The 19,144-nt window shown below is 36.6% G+C and overlaps 1 protein-coding gene across 2 annotated transcripts in view; it reads right to left on the bottom strand.

The window, feature by feature from the left end:
* The window catches only part of PTPN12 (protein tyrosine phosphatase non-receptor type 12), an 80,432-nt gene that overhangs the window by 41,500 nt on the left and 19,788 nt on the right, over window positions 1-19,144 (bottom strand). For both annotated transcript variants that reach the window (XM_050909184.1, XM_050909191.1), the window contains exons 2-6: window positions 7,518-7,626; window positions 3,794-3,870; window positions 2,658-2,753; window positions 1,593-1,631; window positions 730-801 (exon numbers count right to left, since the gene is read on the bottom strand). In XM_050909184.1, coding sequence (XP_050765141.1) covers window positions 730-801; window positions 1,593-1,631; window positions 2,658-2,753; window positions 3,794-3,870; window positions 7,518-7,626 — 393 coding nt within the window. The remainder of the gene's footprint in view (window positions 1-729; window positions 802-1,592; window positions 1,632-2,657; window positions 2,754-3,793; window positions 3,871-7,517; window positions 7,627-19,144) is intronic.

Here is a 19,144-nt window from a genome sequence, read left to right as displayed (position 1 = left end):
AAGAGGCTCTAGTAGTTATGCTCAGAGATTCTAACTCCTGATAACACTGACACAACATGCAATGGAAACGTTCAGGTTTCCTCCATCTTTCTGGAATCATAGCTTACTTGACAGTTACCCCCCGGGAATTCTCCAGGAAAAGATTCAGACCTCATCGTGATCTGCTACTCATTTTTGTTTTGATTTTAAAAGCAACAATAGAAGCAAAGGAAGTATTTTCAAATAAACCTGTATCTGTTACCAAGAGAAACAAGTTTTAAAAAATTAGGAGTTTAGTTTCCATTTTCTTCTTTCATGCTAATTAACTTTATGTAACTTAAAATAACCTATTCCAGTGTTACTTTCATTTCTTATGCACATATAGAACGCACAAGTTGTAACAGAGAAACAACTGCATGAATATTATTTGATTTCTTGAGTATGGTACAGACATTCAAAACTACATCATGTAAATCTAAAGAAATGATACACAAAAAGATACAAGACCAAGGCACACAGGTTCCCTACTTAAAAAAAAAAAGAAAAAAGTCGTGGAGGATTCAAAAAACCACACAGCTTATATACACACATTGTTTTCCATTGCATTCCTTTGAGAGTCTTTGTGTAAAATTTGGTACCGAACAATTAAAAAAGCATGTGTTTTGTAATACAAACTGTTTGTTGAACAGTTATTTTAAGTTACAAAAGTATTAAATCCTTCAAAATTAATTTATAAAGCTTTATACTTACACAAGAAACACGAAATGGTCCAAAAGTTACAGCTGCTTCTCCATACAGAGGCCAGTAACGTTCACATTTTTTCTGTTAAAGCAAAGAATCCAAATTTAATTCATGTGTAGTACTGAAAGATGATGACTAACAGGAGCAGACAAAATGATAATCTCGAATGCCTTATTCTCTCTCTTATTCAGTGCTTTTCCTTAACATCTGCCTACTGGTGCCTTGCTGGACTTCTTTTAAGATAGTAAAATGTCTTTTCTTTTGGATACCAAAAGAAAAACAAAACAAAAAATCCAGATGACCAATAAATACAGCCAAAAGCCACTTTGTAAATTAGGACGTGAACTTCATGACTGCCTACATATGCGCAAGCATGCACGGTACTGAGGGAAGCAATGAGAGCGCTAATTTAGTTTTTGTGAAAATCTGGAGTTCACAATTCTGGACCACTTTTTTTTTTTTCCTTCTCAGGTCATACGAATATAGCAGAGAGATTTAAAAGATAGATTGTTTTTGCAGCTGTATCAATTGACAGGAAATTCTGAAGGACTCAAGATTTTGATAGCTGGCCTACATCCCACAAAGAGCAAGATTTTTTCCATGACCAGAAACAGACCATTGGTACAGTTCTGTATACAAACACATATATTCCACTGAGATGACACCTAAATAATAATGTAACACTATAAATGGAGCAAAGAAAAGCAGTCACATTCACTATTTTCTATGCATACAAATATAAGGATAGGCATTCTCATTCAATCTGGCAGATTATTTTTACAGTTATGGATTTGGCATATGAAGCTTCATAGATATTGGCATATTGCCCCACATAGGCAATGCTCATTTAGTTTTGTATTTAGTATACATACCCTTCCCATTTCAAATTCTCGACAGGCCATTACAATTATCTGAAAAGAAAAAAAAGATGCTCGAATTTAGCTGGTTTCAGATCAAGTAAATTCACCAACACTTTACTGCTTGCTTCGGTCTGGACAGATACTGATACTTCTTAACTGGTTACTACTGAAGAGACTAATTTATACTATTTTCCTACCTGCAGATGCATGCGCTTTTATTTCTAAAATAGTACCCAAGTTTTATCCTGCACAAAATAATCTACAACACTAATACAACATTTTAAGGCTACATAATTTGAATTTACTGTAATACTGTACAAATACCTTATTTATTCAGCCTGACTGTAAAGTCTAAATTTAATCATAAAAGTATAGAACCATTTGCCAACTGGAAGAAACAGCTATATTTGCTTAAAATTACATAGACTGCTTAAAATAGGTGTAAAAATTCAAAAAACAAGATTCAGATTTCTTAGGTGAAGCTGTTTCAGATACATTAATGTGAATAGCACAATAAAAATGCACCAACAGGTAAGCTATTTGTTACAGTAAGTAACCATGATTTAAGTGTCTGATAAAAAAATATTTTCAGAAATAACTTGTTGAACATATCCAATTTTAACAGTACTTCAAAGTTAACTACTGATAACTGCTGTTTAAACAGAAGTAGAATATATAAACCACTAAGTAACCCAAAATTAGCATAAATAGAAAGGTAGGCTTTTATTTTTTGTTTCACATGCTGCTTCTGTATCTGATTTTGTCAGTCCACATTAAGTCAGAGTTGTAAGGTCTCCTAAAGGACAGATGTAACCAAGCATCAACCTATTCATAAATATGCATGACTTTATATTCATTCAATAAAATTGTTACTTTGAATTTACATTATTAAACTGAATAAATAATATTAATGATATATTAAATGCTATTTAAACTACAAAAACAAGATTTGAGAACTAAATGGACTAAATCACTGTCAACATTTTGGTAACAACAGCCAGCTCAGGCAAAAGATACACAATCACTGTGCCATGAAATAAGGTAATACGCAATTTTGGTTTTTAAGTAGGTACTTACGGCAACATTGTATTCCCATATCATCCTCCAGAAGTCTATTACTGTATTTGCTAATGGTCCCTGGGTAGCAACATATGCTTTTGGCCCATGTACTCCCTAGGATTGCACAAAGGAACCATCAATGTTTATAAAGAAAAATTTATCTGCACTGAATAAAAAAGGCTTTAGGTCATAATCATGTAAAATTAGAATATCTTTTTTTTTGATACAACAGGAAGGGTGAATATGAAATATGAGTCCCATTTACATTAGTGGGAATTTTGCTGGTGATTTCAAGGGGGCCCAAGATTATAACAGCTACTGTGCTGCCACAGACTGTAACAGAAAATATTAAGTTTCTGTATGTTCAGATTCTAAAGATTCCCTTTAAGTCCGCATTTTTTTTGTTACTCAAACATTTAATGATGAAAATTTGAAAATCTTTCTGCTAAAAAGCATCTCCTTGAACAATTTTAAGTTCCTTCCTCCCAGTAATATCACATTTCAAAAATCCAAAATTTTAAAATTTGTTTTATATAAAGCTTGAAGACTTTTACATTCAGCTTTTCAAGCTAAACATTCAAGAAGTGAGATTTATAGGAACACTTGTTTCTGAATAAGCATTACTGTGTAGAAGCAGCATCAGAATAAGGCTACAAGGAAAGCTCAAGATACTCACACTTTGAAACAAAAGTGTAACAGACTTTTAGCCAAATTCTGGCTTCTCTAAGAATGTTAGATGTAATTCCATTGCCAGACTTCTGCCATGAACAGCAAGAAGTGCATATTAACATACACAATTTGTCAAATACCTCATTTATGGTCCCTAAAAACAGCCTCTCAAAATCTGGTATTTGTAACATTATCAACACAACTGTATCTGAACTTCCCTATGGTACAAAGTTCCAATTTGGTTGCCTGTCACTTTAAAATGAAGTATTTTATATTATACTTACACTTAGAGTAATATTAAAACTTAAAAAATTGCTTTATAAATGGCATCATGTTTGCAAATTTATTCAAGCCATAATAAAAGAAAATCTTCCCTCACAGCTTTAAATTCTTACTCAGACTATAATATTAAAACTGCGCCGATATGAAATAAAAGCTTAAAAAGAATTTAAGAACTGTTACCTTAATACCTTAAGAACACATACCTTAATAAAGTTTGCATTGATGTAGTCTGAATCTTGGGGGGGAGTTTTTAAGGTCAGTTTAACCCGGCTATGATCAACTAAAAGAAGAAATTTTTTTTTAAACAAGAATTACAGCACATGTAAATCAGTATGTAACAGTAAATACAAGGTATATAGTACATATTATATGTATAGAAGAAATTAAGCATTAAAGAATGTTTCCCAAAGATAAGTCACACAAGCAAGTCAGTCAGTCAAATTTATGGGTAAACCAGCTCAGGTAGGGATAAGCAGAGTAGTTCCTACTGCTACGTGCTTCTGATGCTCAAGTTTACAGAGTACCAACTACTGGAATTCCAAGAGCAATTCATTACAAAGAGGCAAAATTCAATTGAACAGAAGTGATCAAAATTGTAGTTACACAATATTAACACAGATCATGATGGTCAGAATTAAAGGCACACTTACAGAAAGCAGAAAGAATAAAACACCAGTGCATAGATAAAGCAGCTGGCAGGCCTTAAAGTCTCTGCCAAGGAGGACTCCATCAAGCATTACAACATGAAACATGTACTGGGGTATATTGCTCAGGCACAGACTGACTTCTATCCCCCAAACACTGGGCTGGGGGCAGTGCTGGGGCACTTCTACAGTAGAATGAGCAGATTCCTTCATTTAGGGGGTTTTGACATTTCAAGTTTCTGCCTCAAGTATTACTGACTGACTGTCCTGGTTTTGGCTGGGAGAGAGTTAAGCATCTTATAAAAACAGCAGATCTTTGGAGACCAAAATCCTCAGTAGTCTTAAAAATAGCCTTCTTTACTTGTTCACAGAATAAACTAAGCATCTTGCCATTCTTTGTGGCACCAAAAAAAAAAAAATTAAGTGCATCTTTAGTACAGAAACAACTTGATGATTCTTACTAAGAAGAACGGTAGATGGTTGGCAGCTTTGCCAGTCCTTCCAGCTCTTGTCGATATCAACAATTCCTAGCTATCACATAAAACTCATTCAAAATACCTCTACAATAGAGGCTGGTTTAGCTGGAAATCCAGATCAAAAAAAATTTATCTTCGAACTGGGAAACAGAAGTATCTGCAGAATCAGCATCTGCTCGAGCAATTTCTGCTATGTTCTGTCCCAGGGTCAATTCCTCAACCACAGAACAGCTGCTAAAACTTTTATTAGAGCTAAATTCAAGAAAAAAACAGAAAGAATGAGTCTATTCAAAAAGAGGAAATATGGTTGGTTGGGGTTTTTTTTGTCAAAACATCACTGGTAATAAAACAGGGAACCATGCCCACAAGTAGTACATGCTAAGAGTTATTTCTATACAGAAAGCTCTTCCAAAAAGCTTCCGAGATACTTGCTTCCAAGATGGTGACATTTTCTGCCAGAGTCCTGATAACATGCAAAAAACGTTTGTGTTACCATGTAATGCTTCCTAAAAAAGCATAAGCGTAGATTACAAGACATTTAGATCACAGATCTAAAGACGACACACTCTCACATAAAGGCCTAGAGAAACCCTTAAAACATATTACACTCTCCATACATACAATGTAAAAGCAAGAACACTTTATGAGCATGCAATGGTGTCACAGACTTAATACTAAAAACTACTTTTAAATGGCGGATCAGACTAATTAAAGTGGCAGGCTAATGAGGGCTCCTATCTTCCCAGCACAGTAGATCCAAAATTCTAGAGCAGTTTCCAAATGTCAACATTTCCAGCCTGCCTGTACCTGCCACAGCTCAGCTCTTTCACAGTTTTAGGTCTGGAATAGAATTCTCTAAGAAAAATCCCATTGCAGGTTCCAGCTTCAGAAGATTAAGTGCTTGGATATTTATCTGAGCTTAAAGGCTCAATTCACAATTACTAATTGGTGTCTTCAGGTAACCAGTGAACACCATGTTTCATTTAACTATCATTTAGGATGGCTTAGTAAACTGTAATGTGAACATGCACACATCTTTTATTCTGAGTCAGTACTGAGGTACCGATCTCTCTGGTAGCAGTAACAATTTCTGATAAATATAGCACTAATCTCTGCTTAAGTTGCATTTGTAAGTTTTTTTTCTGGATTTGTAAGAGATAGGCAAAGTATCATCGCCCTTCCTCCTCCAAAACATCTCCTGGCTTTCATTTCTGTCAAGCTGGTCTCTCATCACTTTATTGCTGGAGCTTTTGGATGTTTGAAGATATTCTCGCTTTAACTGAAAATATACCTTCAATTTGCCTCAATGTCAGCTTTGAGGTTTGCTCCTTTTCCCCACTGTGATCTGCGTACTCTTTCAGATCCCAATGAGTCAGTTTTTACTTTTATGTAGATGAAAGAAAAGCACATCTACCACTCTAGTTGCAGCCATTCACTACTGTAGTATCTATGAAGTGTCTCATCGATTCAGCCTAGGTGTTACCAAGATTTTGCTACATTGTTCATGATCTACCAAAGTGCCAGCATGGAAGAAAGAGTATAACAACTCTTAATAATAAGATGACAATAACAACTTCCCCTCTCTTTTTCACTCCATCAACATGTTTCCTCCCAACTAAAAAAAACCAAACAAAAACCCCAATGATATTTAACTATTTTGCTGCAGTTGAGCTTAGTACCACACTGCTCTTCACCATGTGATGTATATTATACATATATCCTCCAGCAAAACATGAACACATCTGCCTTTCCTTTTCAGTGCAGCAGCAAGCACTACGCCCACCTTGTTAAACAATCTAGGGCCCGTGGCTTTAGGGCAAAGTTTACTGCTGGAAGTGTGGCTCCAAGCGCTGATAAACAGTAAAAATTCCAGCACTAGAAAAACAGAGCACACAGGTATACAACAATCTGAAACACACAGTAATTCACTGGAGTTTATTACTAGAACACAATTTGAAAATGAAAGCTAATGATGCTTAAGACCATTTTCAACTTCAAATTGGTTATAAACCTCCTAACACTTCTGAGAAAGCTAAGCAGAGTAAAATGTATCTGTTGCTAATCATCTGGGATATGAGAAATGGCATTTGTCAGAAGACTATTCTTTAACCTCACTGTCGGCTGTTCATAGTGAGAAGCACAGTAAGAGCTTCTGAAATACATCGCCTCATGAGCTAAACAAAGCAAGCTTGTAACAGGCAATCTTGTCATTACAGATCACTGATCTGTCATATCCACACATTTGTGGTTTTAAAATTTAAATTCTGCTCTGACTCTTGTTTTCTGTGTTCGTACATTAAACAGAATTTCATTTGGGCTCTAGCAAAATACAAACCAAAGCTAATCCAGCACTGAAAGTTCTCTGACACCATTTGCAGGATACAAACAAGCAAAAAAGATCTATTTTACTTCAAACCACAAAACCAGGTTCCTTAAGGCTCCTTAAAATTTCATCTAGAGTTTATGCTGACAATTGTTTGTTTTCTACCATGAAAAACATGCTCCTAAGGAAAAAATACAGTTAAGCACCTAGTAAAGTTCTAGACTATTCTGAGCTAAAATGAAAGCATCAGCTTGATATGGCTTGGGACCTAGCACACATTTTATCTTTAGGTGATAGCTCTCCTAATAAAATATAAAAATGTTCACTTACTTTGCCTTCCAAGTTAAAAATTTTATGAAAGTTATCTTTCAGCAAATTATCTCAAATTTTGCCTTTCAGTAATAACTAAAGAGTAAAATTCAAGATACATTAAGAACAACAATCACTTTCCTTTGTCTTCTATTAACACGTAAATCAGACTTACATGGCAATATATCCTTGTATCTATTCTTTTTAACATTTTCTTCTTTTTCTCCAGTGGCTGTTGGGTAGATCTTCTCTGTTCTGTATTTTGTTGATAATCTTCTTAACCTCTGAAATAAAACATTTATGTTATACTTTCAAGTCTCAAGATAACAGAAACATCACAAGGTATTAGCTTCATTGATGAAGTATAAGATCACTCAAAAAAACCCTCTTCTCTCCTTCTACAATATTCACTATGATGAAGTTTAAAAATCTAATTATCCAGTACTTTTAGCTCATCAGCAGTTTACAACCAAGTTGAAGCCAACTCTATACGTCATGAGACACGGAACTTTGGAAAAGCCACTACAGCACCAGTATGGAATATGACTATATTTTATTTAGGAAATACACTGCCCTGTTTGGGAGTGACAACTGCATTAAGAATACCTGTGAGAAACAGAAAAATCTGTTATTGCTCAGAATCTCACTTTTAACGGGCATCAACTCCTAACACCCAACTCCTGTTGAGTTTCAAGCTCACCCAGAGAAAGAAGGTCCCTACCTCTCAGGTACCAGGTATTTGCAATTAAGATGACTGACAGGAGGTCTGCTGTATTCACAACAATGTCATTTTTTTCCCCTCCATCTATTTCAAATCCTAGAAATTTGAAACAGTCAAAGCCTCTAATAATAAAATCCAGCCCATGCCTCCTCGCAACCTAGGAAATAACAAGAGTAATACAGCTTTTATCATCCCATTCAAATTAGGCCTTTGCAACCTTAAAACTGAGGAGGAAGAAAAGAGTATAAATTCTCTTTGAAAAAAAAAAAAGATACAAGAGGAGCCAGCAGTGCTTGTTATTTTAGATTGTGTAGACATCCAGATTTAAAAAGGAACCTGAAGAACTTGGAAAGTTAACTCTGGCTTCCAGCTAAAGCTAAGTGGTTGCAAAACCAGCCATTCTATTGACACTGACATGGTGGTGGTATATAAGATGACCAAGAGGAAAACAAAGAACATAGCTTCAAAGAAGTTTAGTATCTCCATTGAGTGGTATTCTGCACAGGTAGAAGGATAGAGGTTGTTCATGTTCCTCCCCTCCCTCCACCTTTAATGCTTAATTATCACTCTTGAAGACCCACAACATTCATGGCTTGCTTTCTTTTGGGGAAGGGAAAGAATGGGGGAGCTTGGTTGCTAGTTAAAAATATACATCTTGTTTATCACTGACTATGCAACAACATAGAGGCAGAAGTGTATCATAAATAAGATGATCTGCTTGGAAAGCCAGTTTTCTTCTTGAATGCTTCTAAAACTACTAAAACACTTGGGAGACTCACTGCACGCTTCAATTTTTAAAAAAAGAAGGAAAAATGAATTGGCAACTCAAGTCCTCCAATAATTCTTCCAGTAAAAGAGGAAAAGAAAAAACCACACAAAATTTAGCATTTCTGTAACATACAGAAAAACACTTTCATAAAATTTGTCTGGGTAATAGTGAAAAAACAGCAAATTTTATATGCAAATGTGAGTAAAACTTTGCCTTAATTTAGTTGAATAATATGCATCTAATGATCCATAAAAGTGACATTTACAGAGCAAAAACAATGGCAAGGTAAAATAAAAAAAAGCAAATCAAAAAGTACCAGTTTTCAGACTTTTTTTTTTTCCTCTTCTCTGAGGATTTTATCACAGATTAAATCACTGAACACTAAAAAGAGTAACAGAACCAGCACGCGGCGGGGGGTGTCTTAAAATGCATTGCTCTTGAAAAACTTGCAATGTTAGTTGATGAAGAAAAAACAGTAAATATTTGGAGGTGGGACAGTAAGTCCCTGACCACACAGTGATCAAGTGCTAAATATATTACCTGAAAACATTGCTACAGTGAAGAATAGGAAGATTCAATTCTTGAAAAGACATGTAAACAGTTACAGGAAGCTTCCATGCAGACTACACTCATCTCTGCAACACTTAGAACAAATTCACAACATAACCTGTATACATAGCAGGCAGAGAAACCTGGTTTGTAACATGGTACAGACATAAAGAATACCACTGCACATGGGAGACATTGTCCTATGTAACACTGCCCTTACCTATGTCAAAATAAAAAAATACTGCCTGTGCTAAGACTGGACACAACCAGGAGTCTAGAAATAACAAAATAAGAACACATGATGTAGCTATATCAGCTAAGAATTGCAAGACTGAGAAATAGTTTGAAATAGGCTATAAGCCTCCAATTCAAGGGAGTAAAACAAAAAAAAAGGCAAAGAGAAACAATTATACTTTCCAAGCACAGCCACTAATATGATTTTGTATATTGCTCCACATCTCAACCTGTCTGTGAGTTTTAGGTTGTTTTTTTTTCCCATCTTACTGATTTTTATGGTACAAATGCCATGACTCTGCTTAGAAAAAGTAACAGAAAGAAGTTTCGAGAAAAAACGACCTCTAAAAAACATGAGTAGAAGCAGAAGTTATTTTGCATGAGAAAGGATACACTTGAGGAAGTGATACAGGAAAAAGGTTAGGTATCGAAAAGCACCCTAGGAAGATGATCCTTTTTGCTTTAGCCCATTTTAAAGACATGCAAGAAAAAATACTTCCACGGGTACAACTTGGACCTATCGTAAGCCAAAAAGGCTGGAGTGACTAGTACCAACTTCCATTTTCTAGAAAGTGATGCTATGAGAACTCAGCATAGCCTTCCCCCCTGCATGATTCAATAGCTGTACAATCTGCTAAACAGACTGGAAAGTAGGATTATCATAGCCCAGCTCTGAGACAAAGACTAGAAATGAAATACAGGTTGATTTTAGCACACATCTGTTCCTAAAATACTTTAGGATCCATGCTTTTAATGCATGTTTGTCAGTTGTTCTGTGACACGGGTAATAGAAGATAAATAAGCACAGTCCTGAGAGTATTCAAAAAAAGTAATTAGTACTCTTTACAATTTGTAGTAGTATCTGCTACATAGAATAGTATCTACTTTATGCTTTGGAAGCGAAAGAATTGACTAAAGAGTAAGGAAAGAATTCTAAAAATTGAGCTTCGAACCAACTACCACAGGAATGGAAAAGTGCCAGACTCAGCAGAAGATTTCGCCCTACATGCAACAGAAAATTTCTGCAGAAAGCTATTGCAATGTGCACACACAGCCTGCTGTAGGATGCAAGAGATTCAGCGCTTCCTAGGTTACAGCCTAGAGTGACCAGAAGGAGGAGAATGTACTCAATAGCAGAATAGGGGTAATGACAGGGCAGAAGGAGAAAGAATTTTGTTCAGACTATGGTAAGTTGATGACAAGATAGCCAGTAAGATCCGTCATAGTCCAGTTTCATGCTAATTCATAATAAACAACTGTCTACAGTACAAAGCACCACTCATTTGGCTTAAGCCAGTAAACTGCCAAATCGCTTCCCAGAAGATACTCAGACGCCAACAGCAGGGACATTAGAGATCCAGCCTGGTGCCTCTGCAGATAACAGCGGACACTTCCATGACGCTTGCATATTCACTGGAACTACTATTCTGGTACCACAAAAATCTTCATTTATACATTCTTTTAAGAACAAAATAGTCAAAAAGTAAGTGTATATTCATGGTTCATGATACTTAAAGAACTACATTCACAAGGCCTTAAGTTCCATTCTCATTAGAAAAGCTCGAGTTTAATTCTGCTTATTCACTGCGTGACAGAAGTGGTTTGTGGGATGGTGACAAATACTTACCATATGTGACAGCGGGGAGATGAGCCTTTGAAACAATTTGAGTTTCAGAAAGATACTTCAAACTTCCACAGTGGTTTTACAGTCTGTACTACAAATCTACTTCAGTGTTTTTACAAAAAGACAAACCAGCTTTTCAAACCCAACTTGTGGAATCCTACCATATTAAGAAGAACTTAGTCCAATCAGTTCAGGAAACACAGATCTCTGACTTTCACAGTCAATCTATTTCACCTATTTAACACTTCAGAAAGCCTGTAAAGACACATTGCTTAATACCATAGAAAAGTTTTTTGTGGGTTAAAGAAAATATCTATACTGCCTATTGAGATTTGAAGAACTCACTTTAAAAGCCTGAACCTTATTTAAGATAGAAAAGTTCTTGTGACTCCTTTCCAGGCTTCTTTTCAAGGAAAGAGCGACAAATATTTCACCAGGGCTTCACTTATTTAAAGTCCTCAAATTGTCTCCTAAGCCTTATCTAACATTTCCGATGGTCAAAACATCAGTTAGTGAAACAGTGATGTTTGCTTCAATCTCCTTTTTGACCATACCTGAGGAGCAGTGCATATCATAGTGTCAAACGTCAGCCGTTAGAATACTCCACGGCACCCATGGTTCATTTGCAATGGGACAACAGGCAACAGCAACAGGCTTAGGAAGCTCTACAGGCCAGCTATGGCAGCAGTCATGAGATAACACCAATCACACAAGAACATATTTTGTTTTGCAAAATTTTCTTAAATGCATTAAGAAATACCCAAAGAACTGAAAATTAAAGAAAAGTTTCCATTAAAGTTACCTTAAAAATCAAAGCATAAAAGAAGATACTAGGGAACACTTAAAAAATGTTGTATTAATGCACTCATTTAATGAAATAAGACAGCTACTTCTATCACAAGCTTGACATTACATTGTTCTTACTAACAGCAGGGGAAGAAAAACACATGAATTATGTTCAACTGTGCTCTCATCCTAATAATTTAGATAAACATTACTAGGGCAGAATAAGTTTCCTAGTACTTTCATACAGTGAGAAAAATGTACCTGTAAGGAGCAATGTGAACCAAACTACCACAAAAATGTCAAAATAACTATCTTCTGGTTATCTATGGTCAGATTACACAGGTTTCAGATTCTGTACCAATACTATGAACACAGAGATGCCTTTGTCAAAAAGACAGCTCAAGTGCAGACTCAGATACATCACTGCTCAAATGGGGCTCTGACTTTCTAAAACTGCTTTGGTTCCAGAAGTATTTTAGCTTAAAGTCCCTGCAAATCCAGCTGGAGTTTCCCTATACCACTTTCTTATCACTGAGGGCTCTGGGAAACACCAAGACAAACTGATGCTAATAAATACGGCTGGAGGATGGACTATTCTGAGTCAGGGTTGCCTCTGCAGCTCTGGGTTGCGATAGCAAGGAATAAAAGAAGACAGTGAGCTGGGTTTCCTTTAGTCATTCTGCCAGAACAAGAGCTGCGTGGGGAGAGTGGGGCACAGCGCAGCTTAGCCTAAAGTTTCTGGGGAAGTCAGGTCCCATTGGGCTCAATCAGCACTGAACTGTCCCACATGGGATATCACTGGTTACCTCATTCCCCTGTTAAGTAGCACAAATAATGCAGAGTTTAATATAAATGCAAGTATGATACCTGAAATTAAGCCTCCCAACTATCTCTGCGGTTTACATTCGCACGTTAAATGCTTTGCATCTGTTGTTGCAAATAAACACAGCATGAAAACATCTACATGCAAGACAATGTCCAAAGAGTCTAAGCTGACAATTAAAATCAGTTATCTTACTAATACTTAGTACATACATACGAAATTACAGATAAAACTAATTTTTGAGAGTACCCCTCTCACCACTTTGCCTTAGGAGTATTTGAAAAACAGCATACACTTGTGACACATGTCAATCTTTCCCCAGTTATTCCTGTCAGCTGTCAAACAACAATTATTTTTAAGAATTTCTAGCCCTCATGATGGAAGGAAAAAGCCTTCCCAAACACTAGCCAAGCATAAACAATGACAGGAGAATGATCCGGTTCTGTAAAAGAAAAACTTCACTGTATCTCAACATTCACAGATGGCTTTGGCTGCAAGGAACAGGCTAGCAGTCTGGATTTAACCTATTTCTCTGAAATAAAGCCCTGAAAGGAGATTGCAAGCTGAATTGATAGAAAGAACGAGATACAAGAAGGAGGAGTTTTCACTACCTTGACTACTCTTCTGGCAACACCTACTAACTCTCAAGCTCTAGGTGCTCCAAGGGAATCTCTGCTGGAGTGATTAATAGATGAGCCTGACAACTACAGTCCCTTGGGAGCTCTGTCTTCTGTGTTTCATAGCAGGACAATGACGGGTCTAAAAACCCCACTGCTTTCAAGGAAGCTTGTGTGAACCACTTAAAAGAAAAATCCCTCCAAAATTACCCAGGGAACTGAGAACAGCATCATTTCAGTATTAGATGGTATAGTGTATTCTATAACATCTTAACTCTGGTATTTTCTCAGGGAAGAGGGGAATTCATGTTATCGCATTAACTGGAAATTTATATCCAATAAAGAAGCATCAGACAATTAAGACAATGGTGGTAGGTCCTCATGCAGAGAAGGCCAAATGACAGTACTGAAAGGAGCCAGTTAAGGAGTACATCCTACTTTCTTCAGTATCACATTAAAACTGGGAACAGGTAAAAAAAAAAAAACAAACAAAAAACCACAACAGCATACTCGCAAGAATTAGGTACTGCCAGAGTAAAACCAACATTTTCCATCTTTCCAAACCTATATTTTCCCTAACAAACATGTTAGAACCAGGCATGTCTCCCATGCTGCTAATAACTAAAGGTAACTTCACACAGACATATTATTGAAGTGTGGGCTGATTGCTTCAAAAGTCTCCTTTTCTCTCCCTCATTTCTGAAACTATTTTTATACTATCTGCACATTAATCCCAGCCTAAATTAGCAATACCATCAGTTGCACTTGCACTTAATTTACGTTCAGCATAATAGTTAAGCAACATACCTACTACCAGTAATGGGCTAGTTTTACAAGGATGGAGAAGACTAAAGAGATCTGTGGTCTGTTGATGAGCAAGCAGACAAAGCAAAACGATAAATTACTAAAGCATAATCAAGTTTTAGTTAAGTAACTAATGTATGTTCTAAGATATTTTAGAAAGCTCTGCAGCATACTCATCACATGCAAGAATTGGGATTATAACTTTCTTAACCATACTGTTTCCTTAGCACACTCAATTTATTGCAGAGACTACTATGAACACATTACATCAAGTGAAAATGTGCAGGACAACACAGCAGTGACAGTTAGGTATAGGCTATGAGTGAAAAACACAAAAATTTCTATTAGTCTGAAACAATGTGATTAGAAAATTGACTGCTTGGGTCAAAGGCTGGGAAGCATGTCTTGATGCAAAAACAGAAAAGGTATTTAAAATTAGCACACACTACAAAAAACAGGCTTCTTAACAGTGTTAAAGCAATTCAGAAACAATTCTTGATAATTCAAAAAAGAAATAAGCCTCAGATTTTTCACAACAGGAAGATTTTCAGACCCAACAACATAAACACAAACAGCATAAGGAAGCAAAGCACTTGAAGAAACAAACAAGGAAACAAAACTCATAACCAGGGAACCCCCCCTGCTTAAAAGCATAATTTCCAAGTTACTGGATCCACTATTTTCCTCTTATTCCTTCAGTCCTAGGTTTTAGTGGTTTTGTCCATGCTGACAGCACAAGTATATTAAAAAAAAAAAAAAACGCATGTAATCTTGATTTTCCCTTTACGTCTTTCTTTGAACATATACAGCTCTTACTCACTTTACCTTGCGATGTGATTAAAAGGGAAGATGCTCCTAAAGAAAGCTATGGCAAATAATTTTTAAGAGAATGTTTTTACAACACTCCAGTTGATGAAACATTTCAATGGAATCAATCAACATATATGCAAAAAATCCAGCAGCTTGTTACTGAAGAAAACAGCTACTAAATACAGTAAAAAAACTCAGTTAACTGTAGCATATAAAATATGCCATCTTCATATTTAAGCCTTCTATACCAATCTCCTCACTGATTCATTTTTCACAAGCAGTTGAACTTTCAAGTCAAGATGGTAACTAAAGGCTTGAGTTGCCCTTCATACAATTTTCTGCAATTTTTCAAAACAACTAACACCATTCATTTTAGGGCAAATGAATGATGATTGTTTCTTATGTGAAAAAGAATTACTAGTATCTAAAAATTTTTAAACTCTTAAAACTTTGAGAATAACTATGCATGCCAATCTACTGAATACAAAACATCTTGAAATAAGAAAGCAAAAGACAGTTTTCCCCACCTCCAGACCTTTCTGTTACAACACGGTAGACATCAACTGCATTAGTAGTTCTTGTACAATTTTACTGACAGCATTTCACCAGTTTTGCTGATTTGTTGAAGAAACTGATAGATGCATACTTATGCCTCAATTTAGGCTGAATCTGCATTCAGGTCAGAGTCAGAAATTTAAGGTCTTATCATATGATGGCTATAAATAACTTGCAAAAAGAATTGTCAAACTCAGTCCAGTTTTTGTTACATGCATATATCCTTTGTAGCAGGAACCTACTGCACCATCGCGTAACAAGGGTACAAAGATGCATAATCCTTCCACTTTCAGCAGCTTCCTACAGAATAGGGTTTAGGTACACGTGTGGGACAACAGGAAAGGTTATGGATTGTAGCTTTCTCCGAGATGACATCTATACATGCAATCAATGCAGGCATTTACAGTGTAAGCAAATGAAAACTGCGTATCTCACCCTAGACCATGACAGCCTTCAGAATCTCTGGGGGAATTCAGCAACACCACAATAACAGGTCAGTTGGGAGTATGCACAAATACCTTGAACCCAGAGTGTCTTGCTATAAGGCATCCAAAACCAAGATGAAGATTGCTCAATCTTGTTATGGTCCCAATGATTTGAGCTGCTCAGTAAGACAGTAACCAGAAGTGGAATCACTGATATTAAGCAGAGATTTAGCCTTAAACAAAAAGATGTACAGAACAGTTTAAGCAGCCACCTCATCTCTCATCCTGGTCTGCAAAAGCAAGCAGAAGTAAACCTGCAACACCAACACTGCCATAGCAGAGCTCTGCTGAAAAGCCTTGCCAGGAGCAAGTCTCAGAGCAAGTATTAGACAGGTGGGATCAACTTTCCACTCTGATGCTGGAAGTGGGTTTTGTTCGTTTGTTTTAAAACCAAGAACAGGTTATAGGTCCAGGTAAACTTCCTCTCAAGAGCCACCTTTTGATTCATCCAGGAGGTGTGACCACACTACAGTCCACTATCTAGACAGACTAGCTCTGAAGTCAAACAGATTTTAACACCCTGGATGTGACGCTGACACTGTCAGGGCAACATTTGAACTGAGTGAAGACTTTTACAGAGTGCGTCCTTCACCTGAAATAGAGATCAAAGTAGATACTTGTCCTACCTCCCTTACAACAGATTTAAAGTTTCTCAGTGAAGTCAAACCCCAACAGCTATGATGTAATAAGAACGGACACCAAGGTAACAGCATCCCCAGGACCAGCCCAGGGAAGCGTAGAAGAAATTATCTAAAGGCAAGTTGAGACTTTTTCCACAAAGAACACCCCAAATGCAAGAGGTTTTATTCCAGCTCAATCAGGCAGCTAGAAGAAACATAAGCTATGCTTTTTTCAGGGCCACATGAGAGGGGCTGGGCCAGTCACCGTTGGTTATGACTCTACGGCTCTTTGGTTTCAGTGCTCATGCCTTAACAGACGTAACATCCTTAAACAGTCAAAAGCACCCTGTGACAAGCATTCAAAGGAAGAGCTGTATAGCCAATACAGATCAGGTACAATTCATACAAATAAGCAGCATAATGATCTAAATAGGTAGCAGCTAAGCCTCTGTCTTTAAAGAATTTTTAGTTTGTTTAACCATGTCAGTTGTCCCTGAGAAATTTCATCATCTATTACCGTCAAAACTTTCTTCTCCCCACAGTCTTTACCATTCCTTTGCTTGTGACTTCATAGTATGTGGAATGAGGCATCAAGTTCCATGGAGAATATATTTTGCTTTTGTTTCTGCTCAGCACTAAAGAAAAAAGAAAAAACCAACAAAACACAAAGTTCTTCTCCCTCTTCCTTCACAAGATGCAAAACTCTTCCTCTTTTCCCACGCCTTGGAACACATTTCCTTGAGGTCAGTGTTTGGTTTTGGCCCAATTCATACTAGGTGGAAAAAAAGCACCACAACCAAAACAGGAAACACTGAGCTTTCACTCCAACAGAAGTAAACTACAATTTCCTACCTGCTGGTCCCCCGTTACCAAAGCTGCCATAAATAAAGGCTCGGGAGAATAGTCTTAAAGCATTTTAATAAATCTGCACACCCCAAAAAAAGGTCTGCTATAGCTGTTATATCCTGCCTTCCAAAAAGGCATCAGGGCTTTTTAACAACTATGTCTTGCCGATGTATCTGAAACAGAGATCCTGCCCTGTCAGACTTCCACCAAGAATGACTTTAAGCTGAAAAGCTGGAGCCTAACAAATGCTCTGGGTAAAAAGCATAGCTGTTTGTGCAGTCAAGAAATATTGCAACTGAGATCTGGTTTTGGTTCCAAATTACCTTACTGAAACATCTCTAGAACTCAAATGTGCTGTTCTTTTCAGTTATGTGACATCCTTTAGCATACAGTTGAATTGCTATGTGATGACGAGTTCAGTGTCAAATGTGCTGATGTTGGACATGCAAGCAATTCCAATAAAAATACATCAGTTTTATCTTTCCCCAGAAGTCTAACTTTTTTTTTTCCAGAAGCAGGCTTGAACCTTGCATAGAAATACAGTATCTGTAGAGACTTTCAGTAGTTTAGAACCCCCAGTATTCAGCAGGCAAGATTAGGATACTGCTGATATAGTTATGTTAGTTCATAATTGGCAAGTAGAACACCCACAAGGTTTTAACGACTATTCCCTCTCCAAAAAACCACAATCTAAAACCTTTCCAGACAAATACAAAAAAGAAAAATTTTGACAAGCACTGAATCAGTACTTCCGTGCAGTAACATACAACACAGGGAATATATAAGGGAATGTAAAGGGAAAGAGAAGGTATCAAATAGAAAATACATTTCTACTAACTGGAGAAAACATGCTTACAACTATTTTCACCCCTTCTTTGAGGCTGTGTCTGGAAGCCAAGGAATGTGCTAGTTATAAAGAGGCCATTTATGACAGAGTTCAATAGCATTTTAAGAGCCAGAAAGAAGTAGCCTCATTAAAGATACAAACTTGTACTAAGATTTCAGCTGTAATAACCCTAGCTAATAACCAGCACAATATTTATGGCTAGGCAAAGGAATTTTGTGTCATAATTGTTTATATTTGTAGTATCTGTCAATTTTTGCCTAACAAATGTGTCCTCATCAATTCAAAAGCACACACCTTCCAACGAGATTATGCCAATTCTGGTTTCAAAAAGAGATAGAATAGGGAATGCAATGGCCAACAAAATTCTCATAGTTCCAGCAGAAAGAGCTATAAAGCAACTACTCAAACAAAACCAAAGCAGCAATGGCTAGTACAGAAACAACAAATCTAGACAACAAGTTATTCACAAGCATGATTTTAGATTATTTCTGTCCATTAAAGTTTGTTTTAATGGCTGAAAATTCAAGAGTTGGAAGTAACACTGCTAAATGCCTGAACAATATAAACTCTACTATTTAGCTTGTTTCTGCTGAATTTAAAAAGTCCTCAAACCTTCTCCACACATGCTATATCGTATGCAATTCTCTTCTACAAAAGTAACGTAGGCATATATGCAGCATTTTCTATGACCTTATAGTACTACCACTCATAC

Source organism: Gymnogyps californianus, chromosome 1 (genome assembly GCF_018139145.2).
Source record: "Gymnogyps californianus isolate 813 chromosome 1, ASM1813914v2, whole genome shotgun sequence".
Classification (NCBI taxonomy): domain Eukaryota; kingdom Metazoa; phylum Chordata; class Aves; order Accipitriformes; family Cathartidae; genus Gymnogyps; species Gymnogyps californianus.
Note: the sequence above shows the minus strand (reverse complement) of the source record. Positions and strands in the feature narration are given on the sequence as shown.